Raw genomic sequence first — 21,122 nt, 5'->3', positions numbered from 1 at the left:
CTCATACATCAGTCCCTTCATCACCAAAGTCAACTTGGTAAGCCTTCGCTGCACTCCCTTGAGAGCAAGAACGTCCTTCTTCAGAAAAGGAGATCAAAACTGCACAGAATACTCTAGGTGCAGCCTTGCCAAGGCCCTGTATAATGGCAACAACACGTCCCTGTTCCTGTACTTGAAACCTCTCGCAATGAAGGCCAACATGCCATTTGCCTTCTCCACCACCTGCTGCACCTGCATGCTTACCTTCAGTGGCTGGTGGTCCAGAACACCCAGGTCCTGCTGCACACTCCCCTCTCCTAATTTACAGCCATTCAGCCAGACATACCTGTCTTCTTGCTTTTGTTTCCAAAGTGAATAACCTCACATTTATCCAAATTATACTGCATCTGCCATTGATTTGCCCACTCACCCAAACTGTCCAGATCATTAGAAAGGATCTCTGCATCCTTGTCACAGTTCACCCTCCCACCCAACTTGTTATCATCTGCAAACTTTAAGATGTTACATCTTGTTTCCTCATCCAAATTATTAATGTATATTGTGAATAGGTGGGATCCCAGCATTGAAACCTGTGGCACCCCCCTAGTTACTGTCTGCCAATTTGAAAAACACCCATTAATTCCTACTCTTTGTTTCCTCTCTGCCAACCAGTTTTGTATCTATCTCAATACTCTTTAATCTTGCTTTAATCTTGAAATATAATCTTTTATGTGGGACTTTGTCAAACGCTTTCTCAAAGTCCACACCTACCACATCATATGAAATATACCCTCCTCACATACGCCAGCCTGAGGATAAGACTAGACTTTGTCCAGGTCACGAGACATTTAGATCAAACACAAACTTTTAATGCTGAATTGTCAGTCCTCATTCTAGAAACAAGACTGATCATAGCAAGGGTTCCAGGTGCTTCTATTTGCTGACTGCCCACCTATGGTTAGTTTGGCAGTCAGCACAGGGAGGATTTAGCATTTCAGATTGGGAACTCCCAGTGCAGTATTTCCCATGATAGAAAAATCATCGGGTTGTTTAAAAAAACATGTTTTTGTTTCTCTGATGTGACAACTTGTGCCCTGCAGCACACTTTGAAGATGTGACAGGCCGTATGTCACCCACAATTCACTGCACTAATGTAAGTTGAACACAGGAAGATGTATAAGCTTTTCAGCCTGTTTCATCTTTCAATTCATTCAGATTGGTTTGTATATCAACACTATTTAGCAATCTTTGTTACTTATCACTTAATGCCAAGTGTCAGCTCTAACTGTCTTAATAAGAGAATATATGAGTTCAAGATCCACTGCAGTATCCAATGTGGTTTAATTGGGTAGGAGGGCATGAGGTGCCAAGCCTCTGATGTTCCTGACTCACTCTGATTGTGGGAAAGTCAATGTTGGCCTTCCCAGTGCCAAATTGAGGCCATTATGTAATAAGAACATAAGAAATAGGAGCAGGAGTAGGCCATCTAGCCCTTCGCGCCTGCCCTGCCATTCAATAAGATCATGGCTGACCTGAAGTGGATCAGTTCCACTTTCCCGCTTCCCACCCATAACCCTTAATTCCCTTATCAATCAGAAATCTATCCACCCATGACTTAAATATATTCAACGAGGTAACCTCCACCACTTCAACGGGCAGAGAATTCCAGAGATTCACTACGCTTTGAGTGAAGAAGTTCCTCCTCAACTCCGTTCTAAACTGCCCCCCCACCACCTTATTTTAAGGCTATGCGCTCTAGCTCTGCTATCCTTTCTAAGCGGGATGACTCTCTCTACCTCTACCCTATCTAGCCCCTTCATTATCTTATATGTCTCTATAAGATCCCCCCTCAGCCTTCTAAACTCTAACGAGTACAGACCCAGTCTATTCAATCTCTCTTCATAAGCTAACCCTCTCATCTCCAGTATCAGCCTAGTGAACCTTCTCTGTACACCCTCCAAGGCTAATATATCTTTTCGCAAATACGGGGACCAAAACTACACACAGTACTCCAGTTGTGGCCTCACCAGTGCCCTGTACAGAGGTCTGTACAGGCTTACAGAGATTAGGCACAGCTTGACGTTCTCTGGTCTTATTTATGTCTTAAGTTATGCGGAGTCCGTCTTATTAATTCTTACAGGGGTCTGGCATTTTGGAATAGCTTGATCAGCATTCCTTATTTTGTACCAAATACTTGACCAATTTTCCCATCATGCCAGTACTTGATTCATTCAACTTCACAATAAGATCACTGGGGAGATGAGCAGATTTCATTGAAGTGCTGGTGGGGGCACGGGGGGTGAGGGGGAAGAGAGTGGCGGGGGTTGGTTGTAATGTGGGTAGTGGGCAGGGCACTCGGTGCTGAGGTAGAAATACTGAAAGTTGATGTCCGGTGTACATTACAAGACACGTTTTAAAGAAAAAAGTTCATCTCCCACAGTGCATAACCAGTTAATTGCACTCAAGAGAGCAAGCCGAGCGCTTGGAGTGTCAAGAACAGCGGGGGTCAACCCACAGGCTGTGGTGCAAACGTGATCAATCAGGGTTTGGAGTATGTCCGGGGCACATGGAGTCCTTACTTATGCTGGCTGCTTTGCCGAGGCATTGGGAAGTATAGACAGAGTCAATGGATAGGAGGCTGGTTTGAGTGATGGACTGGGCTTTGTCCACGATATTTTGTCATTTATTGTGGTCTTGGGCAGAGCAGAAGTCATACCAAGCTGTGATACAACCAAAAAAAATGCTTTCTATGATGCATCCGCAGAAGTTGGCCCACGAGACATTTTGCTGACCATTGCCTATGTGCAGGGCTGCCAAATTCCACTTGTTTCTGTCTGTATAGAATTTTTCCGACTAATATGACTAAAAACACACGTAAAACAAGAGGAGGTGAAGTGAGGTGCGTGCCCACTGCACACAGCATTGACTGCGAGAGCTCAGCATCCAATCAAAGTGTCATTATTCCTTTTGTTTTTACTACTTGAAGTTGATGACAGTGCTGTTATTTTATGAATGAATAAGCACTTTCCATAACTCGTGAAATACTCAGTGGATATTGAGCATATTTAATCTTATTCATGAGATCTTGGTAGTGAAAAGCCTGATTTCAATCTTGCAGCCCACTGAGATGAAGGAGGGCCATGCAAGTGGTCCACTCACTAGCTAGGTTACATTAGTGGACAATTACCAGCCTATGGCCCAGTGCTGAGGTATAGAGGCTGAAAATGGAAAGCAAAACATTACTGGTCTTGTGCAGCAACATCAGGGAAGAGAATAAACTGGTTACCTTGTTTCAGATCAGAGACAATGTGAAAACTGCTCAGTGAGGTTACTGAGTTAACATGAAAGACATTTATTTTGACCTTACAGGCATCTGACAGGACTAAAGCATGGACAAACCCTGACGTGGAGAGTTAAAAGAGTTCATGAACAAGTAAAGCATGAAAAAGAGGAAAAGTCCAAGTGACCAAAAAGTGTTAGTTCTATTACCCTCCAGGGGGGTAAGAGAATGAAAGGAAATGCACAAAATGGAAGTGCATTACCAGCCACATAATGAGAAGCCGCAGCAAACTGTACCGCAGCACCCTGCCCATTAACAGATTAACCATAAGCCAGCAGTGGAGAAAAAAGGAATGCAAAAAATTGGGAGAAAGGGGGAAAGAGAGAATGATGGAGAATAAGAGGAGGGGGAATAAGAGCAGATTTGTTGGCTTCAGACACGTTCCTGCTTTGTTGTGCATCGCCACCTCATCTGGCTCTCAGCAGAAAATCTCTCAACTTGGATTTGCTGATGTTGACAGCTGTGGCAATAGATTAAAACCGAAGGTCCAGTAGCAAAGTACAGAGGTGATATAAACTGTTAGCACAGGCCTGTTCGAATCAATGAGGCAGCTACTGTACATGACAGATGTGAAAACACCATGAAAAGCATGTGTACTCAACTATAAGCACAGAGGATATGATGGGTGAAATATCCAAAAGCTTGAGTGGAGATGGAGATTCTGAAAGCTATCACCCTACACTACATTTATACATTGTGCTGCACTCTGGGCCAATAGGTTCACATCTAGGTAAACCAGTTATAAATGGCACTGATGTGACATCATGCCAACGCCGTTGAATATCAAGTGAAGGAGGATGTCCAGAGACACTGCTTGCTAATGACATGCAAATATATTAAAATAAGCATCCTGGTGTCCCATGGTGTGTTTCATGCGACTCCGCCAGTGAAAGGGCTGGAAGATTGGAACTCAGAAATTCGCCTGCACGAACAGTGTTTTCTGAGTCTCTCTGGATTTTGAGCAAGTGCCACCACTCTCATGGACGGAGAGCATGGGCTCACCCTCATAGCTTTCACTATTTATAATACTGTCGTAGCAGTAGTCCTCTGGCTCTAACTGGAACCCAATTCCCAGTGTCTTATTGAACAAAGTCCACTTCACTAGAGCCTTTAGACAATCAAATGGATTTCCTATTGTCCAGTGCTACCTGGTAATTCCATGATTCTTCACGTTTCATAATCCTTGTTTCCTTGAACAGGAATTCCATCCTCATCAGGCCTCTAATTGGGTGCTATCCCTGATTGACATAGCAGCCCCTTCTTCCACAACTCAAGGTGTGATCAATTCTGAGAATCTGGAAGCTACCTGCTTCTTCTTTTGTGTCCAGATGCTAAAGCTTGCACATCACTTTCAATAGGATTTGACCTGAACCCCATTCCATCTGACAACCTGATCACACGCATCTGTCACTAGGCAGAAATAGTACAACTTCACATCGTTCCCCCATTCCCAGTCACTTTAAATTGAACAATCACAACAAAATGTATATTGATCTTGGAAGTGGTACAGGATTTTTTTGATTTAATTGTGGGACATGGGCATCACTGGCATTTATTGCGCATCCCTTGTTGCTCTTGGAGGACAGTTGAGAGAAAACTACATGGCTGTGGCTCCAGAGTAGCATGCAGGCCAGACCAGGTAAGGACAATGGATTTCCTTCCCTAAAGGACCAGATAGGCTTTTCCAACAATCGACGAGGGTCTCATGGTCATCAGTAGATTCTTAATTCCAAATATTTTTATTGAATTCAACTTCCACCACTTGTCCTGGCAGGATTCAAACCTGGCTCCCCAGAACATTAGCTGAATTTCTGGATTAATAGTCCAACGATAATACCACTAGGCCATCACTGCCCCTTGCAAGTGTGGTGGTGAGCTGCCTTCTTGAAACGCTGCAGCCTACATGCTGTGGGTTGATTCACAATGCTGTTAGGGAGGGAATTCCAGGATTTTGACCCAGCAACTTTGAAGGAACAGCGATATATTTCCAAGTCAGGATGGTGAGTGTCGTGAAGAAGAACTTGCAAGTGGTGGTGTTTCCATGTATCTGCTGCCCTTATCCTTCTAGATGGAAGTGGTCTTGGACTTGGAAAGTGCTGTCTAAGGATCTTTGGTGAATTTCTGCAGTGCATCTTGTGGATAGTACACACTGCTGCTACTGAGCATTGGTGATGGAGAGAGTGGATGTGGTGCAATCAAGTGGGCTGCTTTGTTCTGGATGACATCAAGTTTTTTGAGTGTCATTGGAGTTGCATCCATCCAGGCATAACACCAAGGATTAAAAGGTTAAATTATGAGGTTACGTCAAGTTGGCTTCCATTCCTTTGGATTTAGAAAGGTAATCTTGTATTTAAACTGATTTAAAATGATTTGAAAATTCAATAGGGTTGATACAGAAAAACTATTTTATCTGGAGCATGAATGCATATTCTCAAAATTAGAGTTGAGACATTTAGGAATGAAATCAGGGAGCACTTTGACACAAATTGTGAAAATCGGGAACTTATTCGCCAGAAGGCTTGTGCGTCAAATTACATTTTCCAGGCTGACTTCAAGGTCACCCCAGCAATACTCCAGCAACTAGAAGCTTGGACGTTGGTAGCAATTGTGGCAAATCTCTCAGTGTGGCAAAATAGGCCTGTGAAAATAAGAAACCAGATAAAAGCTAGTATTAACTGGAAGCTAGCTGCTTGGAAGGCTGAATTATGTAGCAAAGTCATACAGTGCCCACAGGAGGATAAAGACAACTCGAATAGTATTGTTAAAATTGGTTGATGTCCAATTTCTTGCTTGACATATATTCTTGATTTACTTGTTTTCATTCAGTTCGTTGCTCATGCCCTGGGGATCACTGCCAACATGAATTCACATGAGAGGAAGGAAAACATGTTTTTTTTTGGCAAGCTGTGGTTTTTCAATTATGGGAATTACTGAAAATGGTCCCCACCTGAAAATGCTAAAAATCCTCCCTTGCGCCAGGCTCCAGACTCCCAGACTAGCCGCGGGTAGGGAGAAAGTAATTAGCATCACTCTGTGCCCGTGCTGCCATCAGTCTTGTTGCTGTGCCAAGGGACAAAGACTCAGAGTTCCGTCATTGAGTATTTGTGTTTGACACAAATGTCCTGCCACCTGGTCTAATTCCAAGGCAGATGTATCTGATGAGAGCCCTGGGCACTGACCACTTCCTTGCCTTCAGTATCTGAGAGAGCAGCAAAATGCCAACTGTGATTTCTTTTCTTCTGCAGCAGTTACATCTGGGCTGATCAGTGACAATCTATCATGTTGTGCTAACATTTTTAAAGCTTTGTTTTAAAATGAAACTAAAGAACCCAGGGGCCTGGGTTCGATTCCTGGCTCGGGTCACTGTCTGAATGGAGTTTACACATTCTCCTCGTGTCTGCATGGGTTTCCTCCGGGTGCTCCGGTTTCCCCCCACAGTCCAAAGATGTGCAGATTAGGTTGAATGGCCATGCTAAAAATTGCCCCTTAGTGTCCTACGATGCTTAGGTTAGAGGAATTACTGGGTAATAATATGTAGGGATATGGGGGTAGGGCCTGGGTGGGATTGTGGTCGGTGCAGACTCGATGGGCCGAAGGTCCTCTTTCTGCACTGTAGGGTTCTATGATTCTATGAATTCTCTTCTTGCAAAAATCATGGGTGCTCCAGTTCCCTATCACCTGATCTCGCTAGGTGAGGAGAGGCCAAGTTTAATTTTCCTGGGCAAGCATAGGAGAAGATGAGGCGCATCCAAAGAGAACTCAACCTCAACCCCAAGAGCAACAGATTTTGAGGTGTATGAGTGTCCTGACCTGGAGAAGTAGGAGGCTCATCTTTAAATTGGGTTCCTCCAGAGCAACCTGAAGCCCAATATCAAAGTTAACTAGTGCTGAACATCTTTCCCAGGGGTCAGGGAACTTAACTGTGAAATAAGGGCAGGAGCTGACAGCGTTGTAAGTTAAGTGGTTGTTTCAGCAGTACTTAAGAGCCGGGAAGAGCTGGACTGCTCTCCTTAGCCTCCTCAAGGAGGCCTTTGGCCCCTCCCAACCTTGCCCATAGCTGATTGCCTTACCCAACCCCAATCTTCCCCCGCCATCCTGATTACCAACCTATTCCCATCCGTCCAACTGCTGAATTTCTTCCTATCTTTCCGATTGCTAGAGTCTTCCCCAAGGGTCCACCTTGCCCATTTCCTAGACTTCCCACTTAATTGGCTGCTCTAGGGAGGAGACAGAGCTACAATATGTTAATGATGTCCTATCAACAGGGCCTCCATTTACTTGACCTTGCCAGGGTTCATTAATTGCTTGCAGCCTCACCTACCCACCTTCCCTAAACATTAGGACCAATAGCCTGGATATTTTTAAAGGTGGGTCATTTAGGCAGGAAGGCATATTTTCAAATGGGAAACATAGAAGTCTGCTTTGGAATTTTAATTCCAATTGCGTATACCTTTTGGTCCTGACAAGTTCCTGTTGTGATGACTTCAGCACTGAAGGCTAGTGCTTTCAGCTGTGTCAGCCGTAAGCTCTGGAGTTCCTTCCCTACTGTGATAAACTCTATGATCTACATGGAGAATCACTAATTGACCTCTCAGTTGGGATCATTGAAAATGAACTCCCTCAGGATTGGTAATTAGCCAACCAGATGGAGCCTGTATACCGAGCTGTGTATAAAGAAAGACCCTGAGTGGGTCTATTATCCTTTTAGTCCCGGTTAGAAGCTGTTGTGTTCACCACAGGATTGTGGTTATTGTGTATTTTCATTTTGTACAATAAAAGCACAGTTCCTTCACAGCCAACTCCTGGAGTTGTTACACCAACACCTCCCGAACTCTTTGAATACTTTCTTCTTGTAAGAAATTTCTTAAACTCTGCCCCATCAGAAGGCAGACAGGGCCTCAGTTTAACGTTTCATCAGGAAAACACAGCAGCCCTGATAATGCAGCACTCCATCAGTACCGCACTGGAGTGACAGCCTGGGTTTTGTGCTTGTCTCTAGAGTGCGACTTGAATCAATGACTCCTGATTCAAAGCTGAGACTACTGCCACTCAAGGATCACCAAGTTGCTTTGCCCAGACAATCATGAGGTCTTTCTGTTTCTTTTCAGTAATTGTACTGTGTTGCATCTTCAAGTGCCGAATACCCAGGACAAAGAAGGAGATTGAAGCACGTTACGCCCAGCGTCAGGCCGCAAAGAAGTATGCCAACACCTTGGACAATGTCCCACCACTGAATGAGCTGACAGAGATGCCAGGAGGTGAGCACCGAGTCTCCTTACCATCCAAAAACTCTTTCCAAAAACCTTTTCAGTGAAGAAACCCTTTTATGACCATTTATATTGAGGTTTGATCAGGATAAGTATAGATGCAGAGACAATTAAATGGAATCAAACAATGAAATCTTAGTGTATTGGAGCTTTGGAACTGAAGAATATTAGCTGGTGGTGGATGTCCAGTTGTAACACATTTTTGGTGTGGATTTCTGCATTGTTTTAAAATTAATTTTTCAGCAACAGGAAACAAATCATGCAGAAATTTTCTTCAGTTTATAAAATTGGGAATCTATGATGGCATGGATTAAAATGGGTTATGGTTTGAAAAAGGAATGGACTTGATAAGACAAATGTTGTTTTTGATTTGATTTATTATTATCACATGTATTAACATACAGTGAAAAGTATTGTTTCTTGCAGGCTATATAGACAAAGCATACAGTTCATAGAAAAGGAAACAAGAGAGTACAGAATGTAGTGTTACAGTCATAGCTAGGGTGTAGAGAAAGATCTACTTAATGCAAGGTAAGTCGATTCAAAAGCCTTGACAGCAGCAGGGAAGAAACTGTTCTTGAGTCGGTTGGTGCATGACCTCATACTTTTGTATCTTTTTCCCAACGGAAGAAGGCGGAAGAGAGAATGTCCAGGGTGCATGGGATCCTTAATTATGCTGGCTGCTTTGTCGAGGCAGCAGGAAATGTAGACAGAGTCAATGGATGGGAGGCTGGTTTGCGTGATGGATTGGGCTACATTCACGACCTTTTATAGCTCTTTGCAGTCTTGGGGCAGAGCAGGAGCTCTGATATAACCAGAAAGAATGCTTTTTGTGGTGTATCTGTAAAAGTTGGTGAGGGTTGTCTCATTCTTTCCATTTGCAGCTTCTTACCTGTGTGTTAGGAGACAGCAGCAAGAACACTGTGATTCTAAACTTTGTAAGAAAGTTCGAATGAGGAAAGGACATTCAACTCAAACTATTGGCTACTTTAATGTGTTTAATCTATCATAGATTTTCTTCCCCTTCCTTCCCACTCTCTAATTTAGAAAATACTGGATTCTTCCCAAAACTCTCTTGAAATAAGGTTTGTTAATATCTACTTAGATTGCTATCCAGCTGCTTTCAAAGGCACCCCTTGGTCCTAAATTATTGCTATCAAAAATATAAACTTCAGGAAGCACCCACAGGTCCATCAACATCAGTACACTAATCAGAAGGTTATGTTGTGCACAATTTTCAGCTTCATTTGAAATTCCTCAGATAAAGAAATAATCCACATCTGCACGCAATAAGACTTGGACAATATCCAGACTTGGGCTGGTAAGTAACAAGTAACGGTCATATCAGTCCAAAACCAGGCAAATCTCCATTAGAGATTTTCCAACATTATCAGGAACAGAATAAACTTGCATTTGGAAAGAGCTATGTTAATTAAGGAGGACCAGCAGGAAGTTATTAAAGACAAATCATGCCTAACTACCTCAATTGAATTCTTTGATGCTTGATCAATGTAGTGCTGATGGAAATTTCAGAGGTATTTGACATAGTGGCACACTGGAGGTTGTTAAGAAGATGGTAATTCTGATTGAATTAGTGATATGGATACTAAATTGGCTCAAGGACAAGAAGAGAAGGATGACGATGGATGTTGTTTGTCTGACTGGAAGATGTTTTGCAGTGGTTTTCCCCAGGTTATGGGTTTATTACTCTTTTAGATTTTTATAAATGACCTTACATCAGGCATAGACAGCAGTATCACAATGTTTGCTGATGATACAAAACTTGGCAAAGTAATAGTGTTTGCTCATTACTGACCCTCTGACAGTGCGGCTCTCCCTCATTACTGACCCTCTGACAGTGCGGCAGTCCCTCAGTACTGACGCTCTGATAGTGCGGCACTCCCTCGGTACTGACCCAACTGACAGTGCAGCACTCCCTTAGCAATCATCCTCATAAAAACTATTGTGTTCAAGAAGACCTACCATCCTCAAGGGTAACAAGGAGTGTGCACACAAAACAGAGTGGGCAATAACTGCTAGCCTTGTGATAGTCACATACCAAATATTAATGTCTAATTAGAATAAAGAGAAGTCACTGGTTAACATTTTAGGATATAGGTCCTGTTTCAGGACATGCAAGAGACAGAACAAACTCCACAGAAACCCAGACCCTTCACTATATATTGGAGTTGCAAACTCTGGGTGGATGTCAACCTGGATGTTCCAACACATAGTTGTCTCCCTCCACTGCCCAGCTCCCCTGTTGATCACCCAACATGTCCGATCTTGCACCTTCATGTGAAAAGCAAACAGACTCTTTGTTATCTAATTGTCAAACGCCATTTTCTCCCCCGTTCCAACCTTTTCATAATTATTAAAAGGAAGTATTGAAAGAAAATGATTTTTTTAAGGCCCCTGTTATTTTTCTCCTGAGTTTCTCCCAGCAGAGACTTGGAGATTAATGTGAACTTCCTAGTGTTTCGAAAATAATCTTGGAGGGCTTGGCCACCCAATATTTTTTTAAATCCTTCCATGACTTGAATAGCACTGGCAAGACCAGCATTTGTTGCCTATCCCCGATTGTTCTTCAACTGAGTGACTTGCTAGGCTATTTCAGAGGGCAGTTAAGAGTCAACCCCATTGTGGTCAGTCTGGAGTCACATGTAGATGGATGGCAGATTTTCTTCCCTAGAGGGCAGATAGTCACCGTTACCGAGACTAGCTTTGCATTTTATTAACTGAATTTAAATTCCACTAGAACCCACACCCCCAGAGCATTAACCTGACCCTCTGGATTATTAGTCAGACGAAATGACGACTACACCACCATCTCACCACCAGCACCCTCCCACTCCCCCCACCCCATCATCTCCAATTCCTGAGATATAACCATGAGTATAATAATAATGAAGTGTTGGTTTTCTGTGAGTTGTGTTATTATCCTAGTACTTAATCACATTGAAATCATTTTCCAGAGGTTGCATGGGCCACAGTGCAGCAGTTATGCAATGCCAACCCTGCAGGAATGCACCTCATTAAGGAGGGACAAGTAGACCAGCGTTTCGGCTGCATCACTCATGCCCACTCTCCTCCAAGTTGAGCAATGAATCAACTAATGGTCCCTAGAAGAGGAGTATGCCATTGAGCCCATTGAACCTGTTCTGCCGTTCTAATTAACTCAGTGATGGTGAACCTCAGCTAATGAATGGGCCGCAGGAGTGGCTCTCCTTCATCTCTGGGGGGAGGGGAGGGTGGTGGCTGAAAGATTGAAATCTTTCTCACCAACCATCTCCCCACAAGTAAAATTGGATATGTTTAATACATGCAAAGTATTTCATAAGATGTAGAAAATATTCAATCGTTCATACATTAATAGAATGGTCATCAACTTCAAATGGCAAAAACAAAAGAAATAAGAACACTTTGATTGGATGTAGAGCTGTCATAGTTGATGTTGTGTGCAGTCAGCACGTGCCTCTCTTCACTTGCCCTTGCTTTATGGATGTATCACTTCAGCCGTATTGTTAGGACAAAAAAAGACTATACAGATGGAAACCAGTGGAATCTGGCATTCCTGCACATGCAACGGTCAACAAAATGCACTTTGAACCCTGATGGGCCACAGCTTGCCCTGCACTGAGCCAGATCATGGCAGATCTGTGGCTCACTCAGCTTCACCCAGCGTGGTTTCCGAGATTAACCAACCAGATGTTAAAGATTAAATCAGAAGATTTTATTGAACTGATTCTAAACCAACTGAAGGTGACAGGCTGTCTGTAACCTCTTTATTATAATGCTGCTGTGAAGTGCTTTGCAACACGGGCACCAGAAAAATGCAGGTTTTGGTTGCTGTTGTTTTGATTTATGTACTTTGTAATTAGATCAGTGTCACATCAGTGTTTATTTTCCTCCTCTGTGCTGTCGGAGCTAATTGAAATGTTTCTGCTTGGGATGCCCTGGGGTTGTGATTCCATTTGAATCTGAGCTTTCAGTTAGTTCGTTGTCAGCCATTTGATCTCAGCTGAATCAGCAGATGGAGGTGTGTGTGTGTGTGTGTGTGTGTGTGCTCCTCTTGACACAAGTGTGCATACTTACATGCATGTGTCTGCATAATGGTGGGTGGGGTGAATGCATGCAGGCATTGTGCAAATATTTGGGCACGCGCTTCCATGCGTGCATGCATCTGTGTGTGTGTACCTTTACAATCATGTGCGTATGCACATGAAAAAGCACAGAAACAGGCCAGGTAATGATGTCCTTCAGTCAGGTAACCAGGAAGATAAAGGAATTTAACAGTATGGGCAGGGTTACAGGGACAGGGCCTGGGTGGGATTGTCATCGGTGTCGCCTGGATGGGCCACATGGCTTCCTTCTACACTGTATTTGTGAATTTGTATTTCAGCGTTGGAACAAAAGAAAGAAACAATATCTCTCAGCAGAAATAGCACTTTGCCTTGCCTTCCTTGCCCTGATCTGCTTTCTCTTTTCTCTCCCTTTCTCTTTCCTTGAATCCTAGATTCCTCTGACACTATCCCCCTGCAAACTGTCTCTGGTCAGCTCCAGCACAGATCTGTCCACTCTCTACCTGTCCTTCAGGAGGAAGATGAAATGGCGCCTCTCTGAATTCAAGATCACCACCTGCTGTGTCGACTTCCTTCCTATCATTGTAACCTATCCACTGACAGGAATTCATAACTGAAGACACGAGCCTCCTATCTTTCTGCCTCCAAGTTCTCCAGCTTGATTCAAAGGACTTTCAACAGACTTGCTATTTTAAGTAAATTGTAGGTTTTGACAATTGCATGCTATAAAGTCTGATTTGCAGCATTTTCTTTTGGGAAGAGTGGAACATTTAGTCCCCACACAGTTCCTGAGCTGAGATGAGGATTTCAGGGCTGGCATGAAAAAGCAGAATCCAGCTTAACCAGTCCATGCCACTATACTGCTGCTTGTTCTTGAAGATGCTAGACAGTTATGATAATTTATTGTCTATGAAATGTGGAGACAATACACCTCCATTCCCTGTACCTCAAGGAATCAGCTATTTATTTCACTGTGACCTTTCCTTTCAATTGCCGGCTTCACTCTGGGAGCTGAGTGGGAGTGAATAAATAAATGACCAATCATTTAAAAAAAGTACCACGGGCACTGAAACTGTGGAATAAAAACAAAGTGCTGGAAATCATCAGTGACAAGAGAGGTAATTTATGTCAGGTCGGTAAACTTTCTTCTGAAATGAAAGCAGGTTAGAAAGGTAACAGGTTTCAGCAAAGTACAGAGGCAGGGAAAGGTGGAGCAGAGGAAAGAATAAAAGAGAACAATGTGGTGAAAAAGAAGGCAGAAAAGATTTAATGACAAAATCAACACCACTGGAAGGCAAAATGGGATGATAAAGAAAAGAACAAAAGGGGGTTCTGAAGGCATGACTGTGAAAAGCCCAGAAGCTGCTGGACCCACCAAATATTTCTGGCATTTTCTATTTATATTAAATAACCAGTGTGGTGTTATCACAGATCTACAGACAGCAGTTACACTGAACAAACATGATTGCATTCATGCTGAAACTGGCGTTTTACTATCCATTACATCGAATAAGATTCACCCCTCCTGAATGTTGGAAATTTCCCACATACTTATGATAGCTTTAGCTTCTGATTAGATCATTTCAATTAACCCAAGTTTCCAGCAAGTGCAGTTAGAAACCAAAAAAGCTGAAAAAAATGGTTAGTCTAAAACCCTGACTCCCGTGGACTACTTGATCTAAAACTCTGTGCCCTGCTGTCAGACCTAAATGTTGAGACCATCTTGTTTTTCCTTCCCAAAACCTCAGAGTTTCCCTTCTTGCTTACACTCAACACTTGGCTGCTGTCCACTTGGAGCCCTTACTTATCCACACTGAGTATTGACAGCCACTGGTCACCCAAGTTGAACCTTGACACCCATTAGTTGTCCACACTAATCCCTGACTCCTGTTGGTTGTCCACACTAATCCCCAATTCCCATTGGTTGCCCAAACTGAACCTTGACACCTATTGGTTGTCCATACTTTGGACTAATTCTTATTGGTTGCACACACTGAGGTCAGATTTTCATTGGTTATCCACACTGAACCCTGACACCTGTTGGTTGCCCACGCTAAACCCTGACACTCATTGGTTGCCCACACTGTACACAGACTCTCATTGTTTGCCCATACTAAGCCCTGATGCCTATTGGTTGCCCACACTGGGGCCTGACCCCATTAGTTGCCCAGATGAGGCCTGGCCCTCATTGATTACGCATTGGTTGCCTACTATGAGCTCTGCCTCCCCCCCACCTTTGATTGTTGACACTAAGTCCTGACTCTCATTGGTTGTCCAAATTGAGTCCTGGTCCCATTGGCTAGCCACACTAAACTATGATTCTTATTGGCTGTCCATGCCAAGTCTGGGTTTATCATAGAATCATAGACTCCTGCAGTGCAGAAGGAGGCCATCCAGCCCATCTAGCCTGCACCGACCACAATCCCGTCCAGGGCTTATCCCCATGACCCAATGCATTTTACCCTAGCTAGTCCTCCTGACACTAACCTCGGCATGGCCAATCTATCTAACCCACACATCTTGGGACTGTGAGAGGAAACCGGAGCACCCAGGGGAAACCCATGCAGACATGGGGGGAATGTGCAAACTCCACACCGACAGTGATCCAAGCCAGGAACCAAACCCATGTGTCTGACGCTGTGAGGCCTCAGTGCTAGCCACTGTGCCGCTGTGTAGCCTGTTTCAATTAGTTGTCCATACTGAATCCTGATTCTTGCTGCTTTCCTGTTTGTTTGGGGATCATAGTTTGGAATAAATCTTTCCTGTTTCATATTGGGTTTTTGGCTATCAGCTTGAATTAGCAGTTGCAGCGTGATTGATGTGGGGGGGTGGGGGGAGCAAGACAATTGCTACGCAAAAAAGACCAAGGTCCTTGTGTTTTGCCCTTTATCATCCAGGTTGTTACATGGAAACACCATACATGAAGTTAAATCTACATTTCATTATTTTTCATATCTTTTAAGTAGATTTTTTGAAATAGATTTTTCAGCACATATTGCTAAAGTGCTTTTGTCATATTACTGGATGAGTAATTAAGAGATATGTAACATACAATCTAGAGAACAAAACTTAACACAATATGAATTCAATTTTAAAGACTTGGAAATAAAAAGTTGGCATCAATAAAATTAATGATGAAGCTGCCAGGCTGTCACAAATTGCCAACTGGTTGATATGTGTATTTTTGGGGAGGAAACCTGCCGTCTCTATCTAGTTTGGTCTGCACCTGGCTTCAGACCCACAACTTTTAATTGCCTTCAAAAGTGACCTCCCAAGGCACTCAATTATATCAAATCACTACAGTCCAACCCTTCCCAGTACAATTAAGAATGGGAAATAAATGCCTGTTCTGCCAATGACACCGACAGCTCGAATGTGAATAATAAAATTTATCAAAGTATAGTTTTAACTAGGAAGATTCAGAGATGTCAAGCTATCCAGGGCTTTGGAAAAATGGATTTTCTAGTTCTTTCTAGACCGTTGAATGGGAAAACTGTGAGAGACTTGGTTGTTGTTCCAATTTCCTTTATTTACACTCAGCAGTACCTGACTAATTGTAAATATGCAATCATTTCGAACAGTACATTGTGACCTAGCAGAGGTCCTTACTACTCAGAGGGTAGTAAGGGCGTGGAATGCCCTGCCTGCAGCAGTTGTGGACTCGCCAACTTTAAGGGCGTTCAAATGGTCAGTGGATAGGCATATGGATAACATTGGAATAGTTTAGGTTAGAGGGTCATTAGATTGGTTCCACTGGTTGGCGCAACATCGAGGGCTGAAGGGCCTGTACTATGCTGTAATGTTCTATGTTCTAGGTCACCCTCGTCATTGTCCATTTTCTTTTCAGCAGCTTTAACACTTTGTGTTTTGCGTTTGTTCATATGTTCTATTGAATAGAAACATTGAACTAGCATGAATGATGCTACAACATTGTGACTGCTTAATCTAACATTTTTTTCACATTTCTTCCTTTTTACAGTCTGTCCGACACTGGTAATCTCAGCCTCTATCGTTATCTCTCACACACCTTATCTATTTTCTTTTTAATCCATTCTTCCAAGATGCTTCAATCTCCTCCAGCTACTGTTCACTGTGTATCTTTCTGTGTTTTTTTCCCATGATTTGGAAAAAGACGTAGCTGGTCTGATTAGTAAGTTTGCAGACAACACAAAGATTGCTGGACTCGCGGATCGTGGTGAACATTGTCAGAGAATACAGCAAGATATAAGTAGGCTGGAAAATTGGGCGGAGAAATGGCAGATGGAACTTAATCCAGATAAATGCAAAGTGATGCATTTTGGTAGATCTAATGCACGGGGGAGCTATACAATAAATGCGAGAACAATCAGGAGTATAGACACACAGAGGGATCTGGGTATGCAAGTCCACAGATCCTTAAAGGTGGCAGCACAGGTGGAAAAGGTGATGAAAAAGGCATATGACATGCTTGCCTTTATTGGACAGGGCATAGACTATAAAAGTTGGCATATATGTTGCAGTTATACAGAAAGTTGGTTAGGCCACATTTGGAGTACTGTGTCCCATTCTGGTCGCCACACTACCAGAAGGAGGTGGAGGCTTTGGAGAGAGTGCAGAAAAGGTTTACTAGGATGTTGCCTGGTATGGAGGGTCTTAGCTATGAGGTGAGATTGAGTAAGTGAGGGTTGTTCTCCCTGAAAAGATGGAGGTTGAGGGGTGACTTAATAGAAGTTTGTAAAATATGAAGGGCATAGATAGGGTGAACAGTTGAAAGCTTTTTCCCCAGTCAGAAATGACAAACACAAGGGGTCACAAGTTCAAGGTGAGGGGGGTGGGGGGCAAGGTTCAATACAGATATGTAGGGGGCGTTTTTTACACAGAGGGTAGTGGGGGCTTGAAATTCACTACCAAACAAGGTGGTTAAGACAGACATGCTAGGATCATTTAAGACTTATCTAGATAGCCACATGAACAGACTGGGAATAGAGGGATACAAACAGATGGTCTAGTTAGGAACACATGATTGGCGCAGGCTTGGAGGGTCTAAGGGCCTGCTCCTGTGTCATATTGTTCTTTGTTCTCTCATACACATTTTCAGTGGGGCTGAAAATCTGGTCATAGTCCAATTACGGATGGACTGAACCGGGCATCACCAAATGCCGCCGCTGCTGCGCACCCCCCTCAACGCCGCCCCCCTCCCCCCACAAACTAACCTCACTAGGCTCAATGTAGAAAAAGCGAACCTAAACTCTTTGAGTCAGAATTGGCACATACACCTGCACAGGAGAGGAATTGGGGGTTGTCCAAATTGCTCCTGACCTTTTCCATGCAAGAATGTTGATCTACAAAATTGGCATGGATTGAAGACCGAGCTATCTAACAATAAACTGATTTGGTATAAATGCACCTTTTTCTGGTTGGCAGAATGTGGTGTGCCACAGGATTCAGTGCTGGGCTTCAAATCTTTACAATTTATATAAATGACTTGAATGAATGGACTGAAGGTGTGGTTATTCAATTTGTTGATGACCCAAAGATGGGTAGGAAAGTAAATTGTGAAGAGGATGTAAGGAGATTACAAAAGGACATAGGTTAAGCAAGTTGGCAAAAATCTGGCAGATGAAGCATAGGGTGGGCAAATGTGAAATTGTCTATTTTGGCAAGAAGCATAAAAAATAAGCAAATTATCCAAACGGTGAGAGATTGCAGAGCTCTAAGGTGTAGGGGAATTTGGGTGTTCTACAGCATGAATCACAAAAGGCTGGCATACAAGTATAGCAAGTAATTAGGAAAGCTAATAGAATGTTCTGATTATTGCGAGGGGATTATTGTGAGGGAAGTCACAAGGCTTCTTTTGCCAATCATTTAAATCTGTGTCCTCTGTTTCTCAATCCTTCCATCAATTGAAACAGTTTCTCCCTAACTGCATGTCAATATGTAGAAAGCCCAACAAAGGCAGCATGGTAGCACAGTGGTTAGCACTGCTGCTTCACAGCTCCAGGAACCTCGGTTTGATTCCTGGCTTGAGTTACTGTCTGTGTGGAATTTGCACATTCTCCTTGTGTCTGCGTGGGTTTCCTCCAGGTGCTCTGGTTTCCTCCCACAGTCTAAAGATGTGCAGGTTAGGTTGATTGGCCATGCTAAAACTGCCCCTTAGTGTCCTGAGATGCGTAGGTAGAGGGTTTAGTGGGTAAAATATGGAGGGATATGGGGGTAGGGTCTGGGTGGGATTGTGGTCAGTGCAGACTTGATGGGCCGAATAGCCTCTTTCTGTACTGTAGGGTTTCAATGATTCCTATCAAGGATGAAACAAGTCAGAAGTGTTCAATATGGCAGTGGGGGGATATTTTAGTGATAGAGACCACAACACGGTATGGTTCAGATCTCTTATGGGCAAGAAGAAGGATGGCCTGCAAAAGACAGCTATGGATTGGGGCAAGTCAGATTTTATTAAAATAAGGCAGGATCTGGTCAAAGTTGAATAGGAACAGTTCCTTTTGGGTAAGTCTACAGCAAAGCAGGGGGGAGCATTCAGAAAGGAGCTGGGGAGAGTATAGGTCCAAAATGTATCCTTCTGGGGCAAATACAGGAGCAATAAGTTCAGGGAACCCTGGATGTCTAGGACAATTCAGTACTGGATGAGGAAGAAGAGAAAGGGTTTTAGCAAGTCCAAGGGTAGAAATTCAACTGCAGCCCTAGAAGAACATAGCAAGTGCAAGATGGAACTTAAGAAGCAATTAAAAGAGCAAAAAGGGACATGAAAAATAACTTGTGATCAGGATTAGGGAAAACCCCAAGATACTTTATAAATATACTAAAGGGAAGAGGTTAACCAGGAAAAGAGTAGGGCCCATTAGAGACCAAGGGGCAATCTGTGTGTGAAGCCAGAGGATATTGGAAGGGTGTTAAATGAATACATCTCTTCGGTCTTCATTCGGGAAGGAAAACATAGGTGTGGAATTCAGGAAAGGGGCTGTGAGGAACTTTCACAGTTTAACATAGGAAATGAGGAGGTATTGGAACTCTGATGATCTTAAATCCCCAGGTCCAGATGAACTACATCCCAGGCTGTTATGGGAGGCGAGGCAGATAATTGCAAGGATTCTGACGCAATGTTTAATTCCTCTCTGGCCAGTGGTGGGGGGGGGAATGCCAGGGGACTGGCGGATAACCGATGTGATTTTCAAGAAGGCTGGTAGAGATGAACCATGAAATTACAGACCAGACAGTCTCATGTGAGTGATAGGGAAACTATTGGAGAAAATTCTGAAGGAGAGAATTAATATCCACTTGGTGAATTAATATCCACTTGGTGAATGTGTGAATTAGGGCTATTCAGCATGGCTTTGTCAGAGGGAAGTCACACCTAACAAATTTGTTAGAATTTTTTGAAAATATGATCAAGAATGTGGATGAAAGAAGTTCAGTTGATGTAGTTTATATGGATTTTAGCAAAGCTTTTGACAAGGTCCCACATGGGAGACTGATTGAGGTTTGAGCACATGAGCTTCAGGGAAATTTGGTGAGATGGGCACACAAGCTGGTGGTAGAAGACTGTTTGACTGGACACTGGTGTCCAGTGATGTATCCAAAGATCAGTACTGGGACCCTTTATTGTTTATGTACATAAACAAGATAGATGAAAATGTTGGGGGAATGTTAAACAAGTTTGCAGATGACATCAAGATTGGAAGAGTGGTTAACAATGAAGAAGATGGTTTTAGATTACAGGAAAATGTAGATGGGTTGGTCAAATGGGCAGAGCAGTGGCAAATGGCACTTATCCCTGATAAGTGCGAGGTGATGCGCTTTAGCAGAAGAAACAAGATGAGGGAGTATTTAATGAACGACAGGACAGTGGGAAGCTCAAAGCAAGCGATGGACCTTGGGGTAATTATTCATAGATTCCTGAGGTCGGCAGAGTACGTGAATAGGATAGTTCAGAAGGCATATGGGACACTTGTTTTTATCGGTATAAAAGAAAGGGGGTAACGTTGCAATTGTACAAAGCATTGGTTAAGCCAGAGCTGGGGTACTGTGTGCAGTTCTGGTCACCTCACTATAGGAAGGATGTGATAGCATTATTTGGGGTACAGGGGACGTTCACCAGGATGTTACCTGGGACAGAGCATTTGAGCTATAGGGAGAGAGTGTTATCTTTAGATCAGAGAAGGCTGAGGGGGGACATGACCGAGAGATATAGAATTATGAGGGGTATGGCCAGGGTGTGTAGGAGCAACTGTTCCCCTTGTTTGAGGGGCCAATCATGAGGGGACTTTTTTTTAGGATTAAGGGGCAGGAGATTCAGAGGGATTTTGATTTGATTTATTATTGTCACATGTATTAATATATAGTAAAAAGTATTGTTTTTTTGCCCGCTACACAAGCAAAACATAACATTCATAGAGAAGGAAATGAGAGTGCAGAACGTAATGTCACAGTCATAGCTAGGGTGCAGAGAAAGATCAACATAAT

General features: G+C 43.1%; 1 protein-coding gene across 2 annotated transcripts in view; it reads left to right on the top strand.

Annotated features, from left to right (window-relative positions):
* Positions 1-21,122, top strand: part of tmie (transmembrane inner ear) — a 101,528-nt gene that overhangs the window by 47,554 nt on the left and 32,852 nt on the right. Inside the window, exons 3-4 of one of the 2 annotated variants that reach the window (XM_080194973.1) lie at positions 8,428-8,577; positions 13,103-13,977. In XM_080194973.1, the coding sequence (XP_080051099.1) occupies positions 8,428-8,577; positions 13,103-13,209 (257 nt within the window). In that variant the 3' untranslated portion in view covers positions 13,210-13,977. Of the gene's footprint in view, positions 1-8,427; positions 8,578-13,102; positions 13,978-21,122 lie in introns of those variants that run through there. The other variant, XM_080194972.1, reaches the window with a different exon arrangement.

This window comes from Carcharhinus amblyrhynchos, chromosome 8 (assembly GCF_965287045.1).
Source record: "Carcharhinus amblyrhynchos chromosome 8, sCarAmb.v2.hapA, whole genome shotgun sequence".
Lineage (NCBI taxonomy): Eukaryota > Metazoa > Chordata > Chondrichthyes > Carcharhiniformes > Carcharhinidae > Carcharhinus > Carcharhinus amblyrhynchos.
This window is presented reverse-complemented; position numbering and strand designations above follow the sequence as displayed.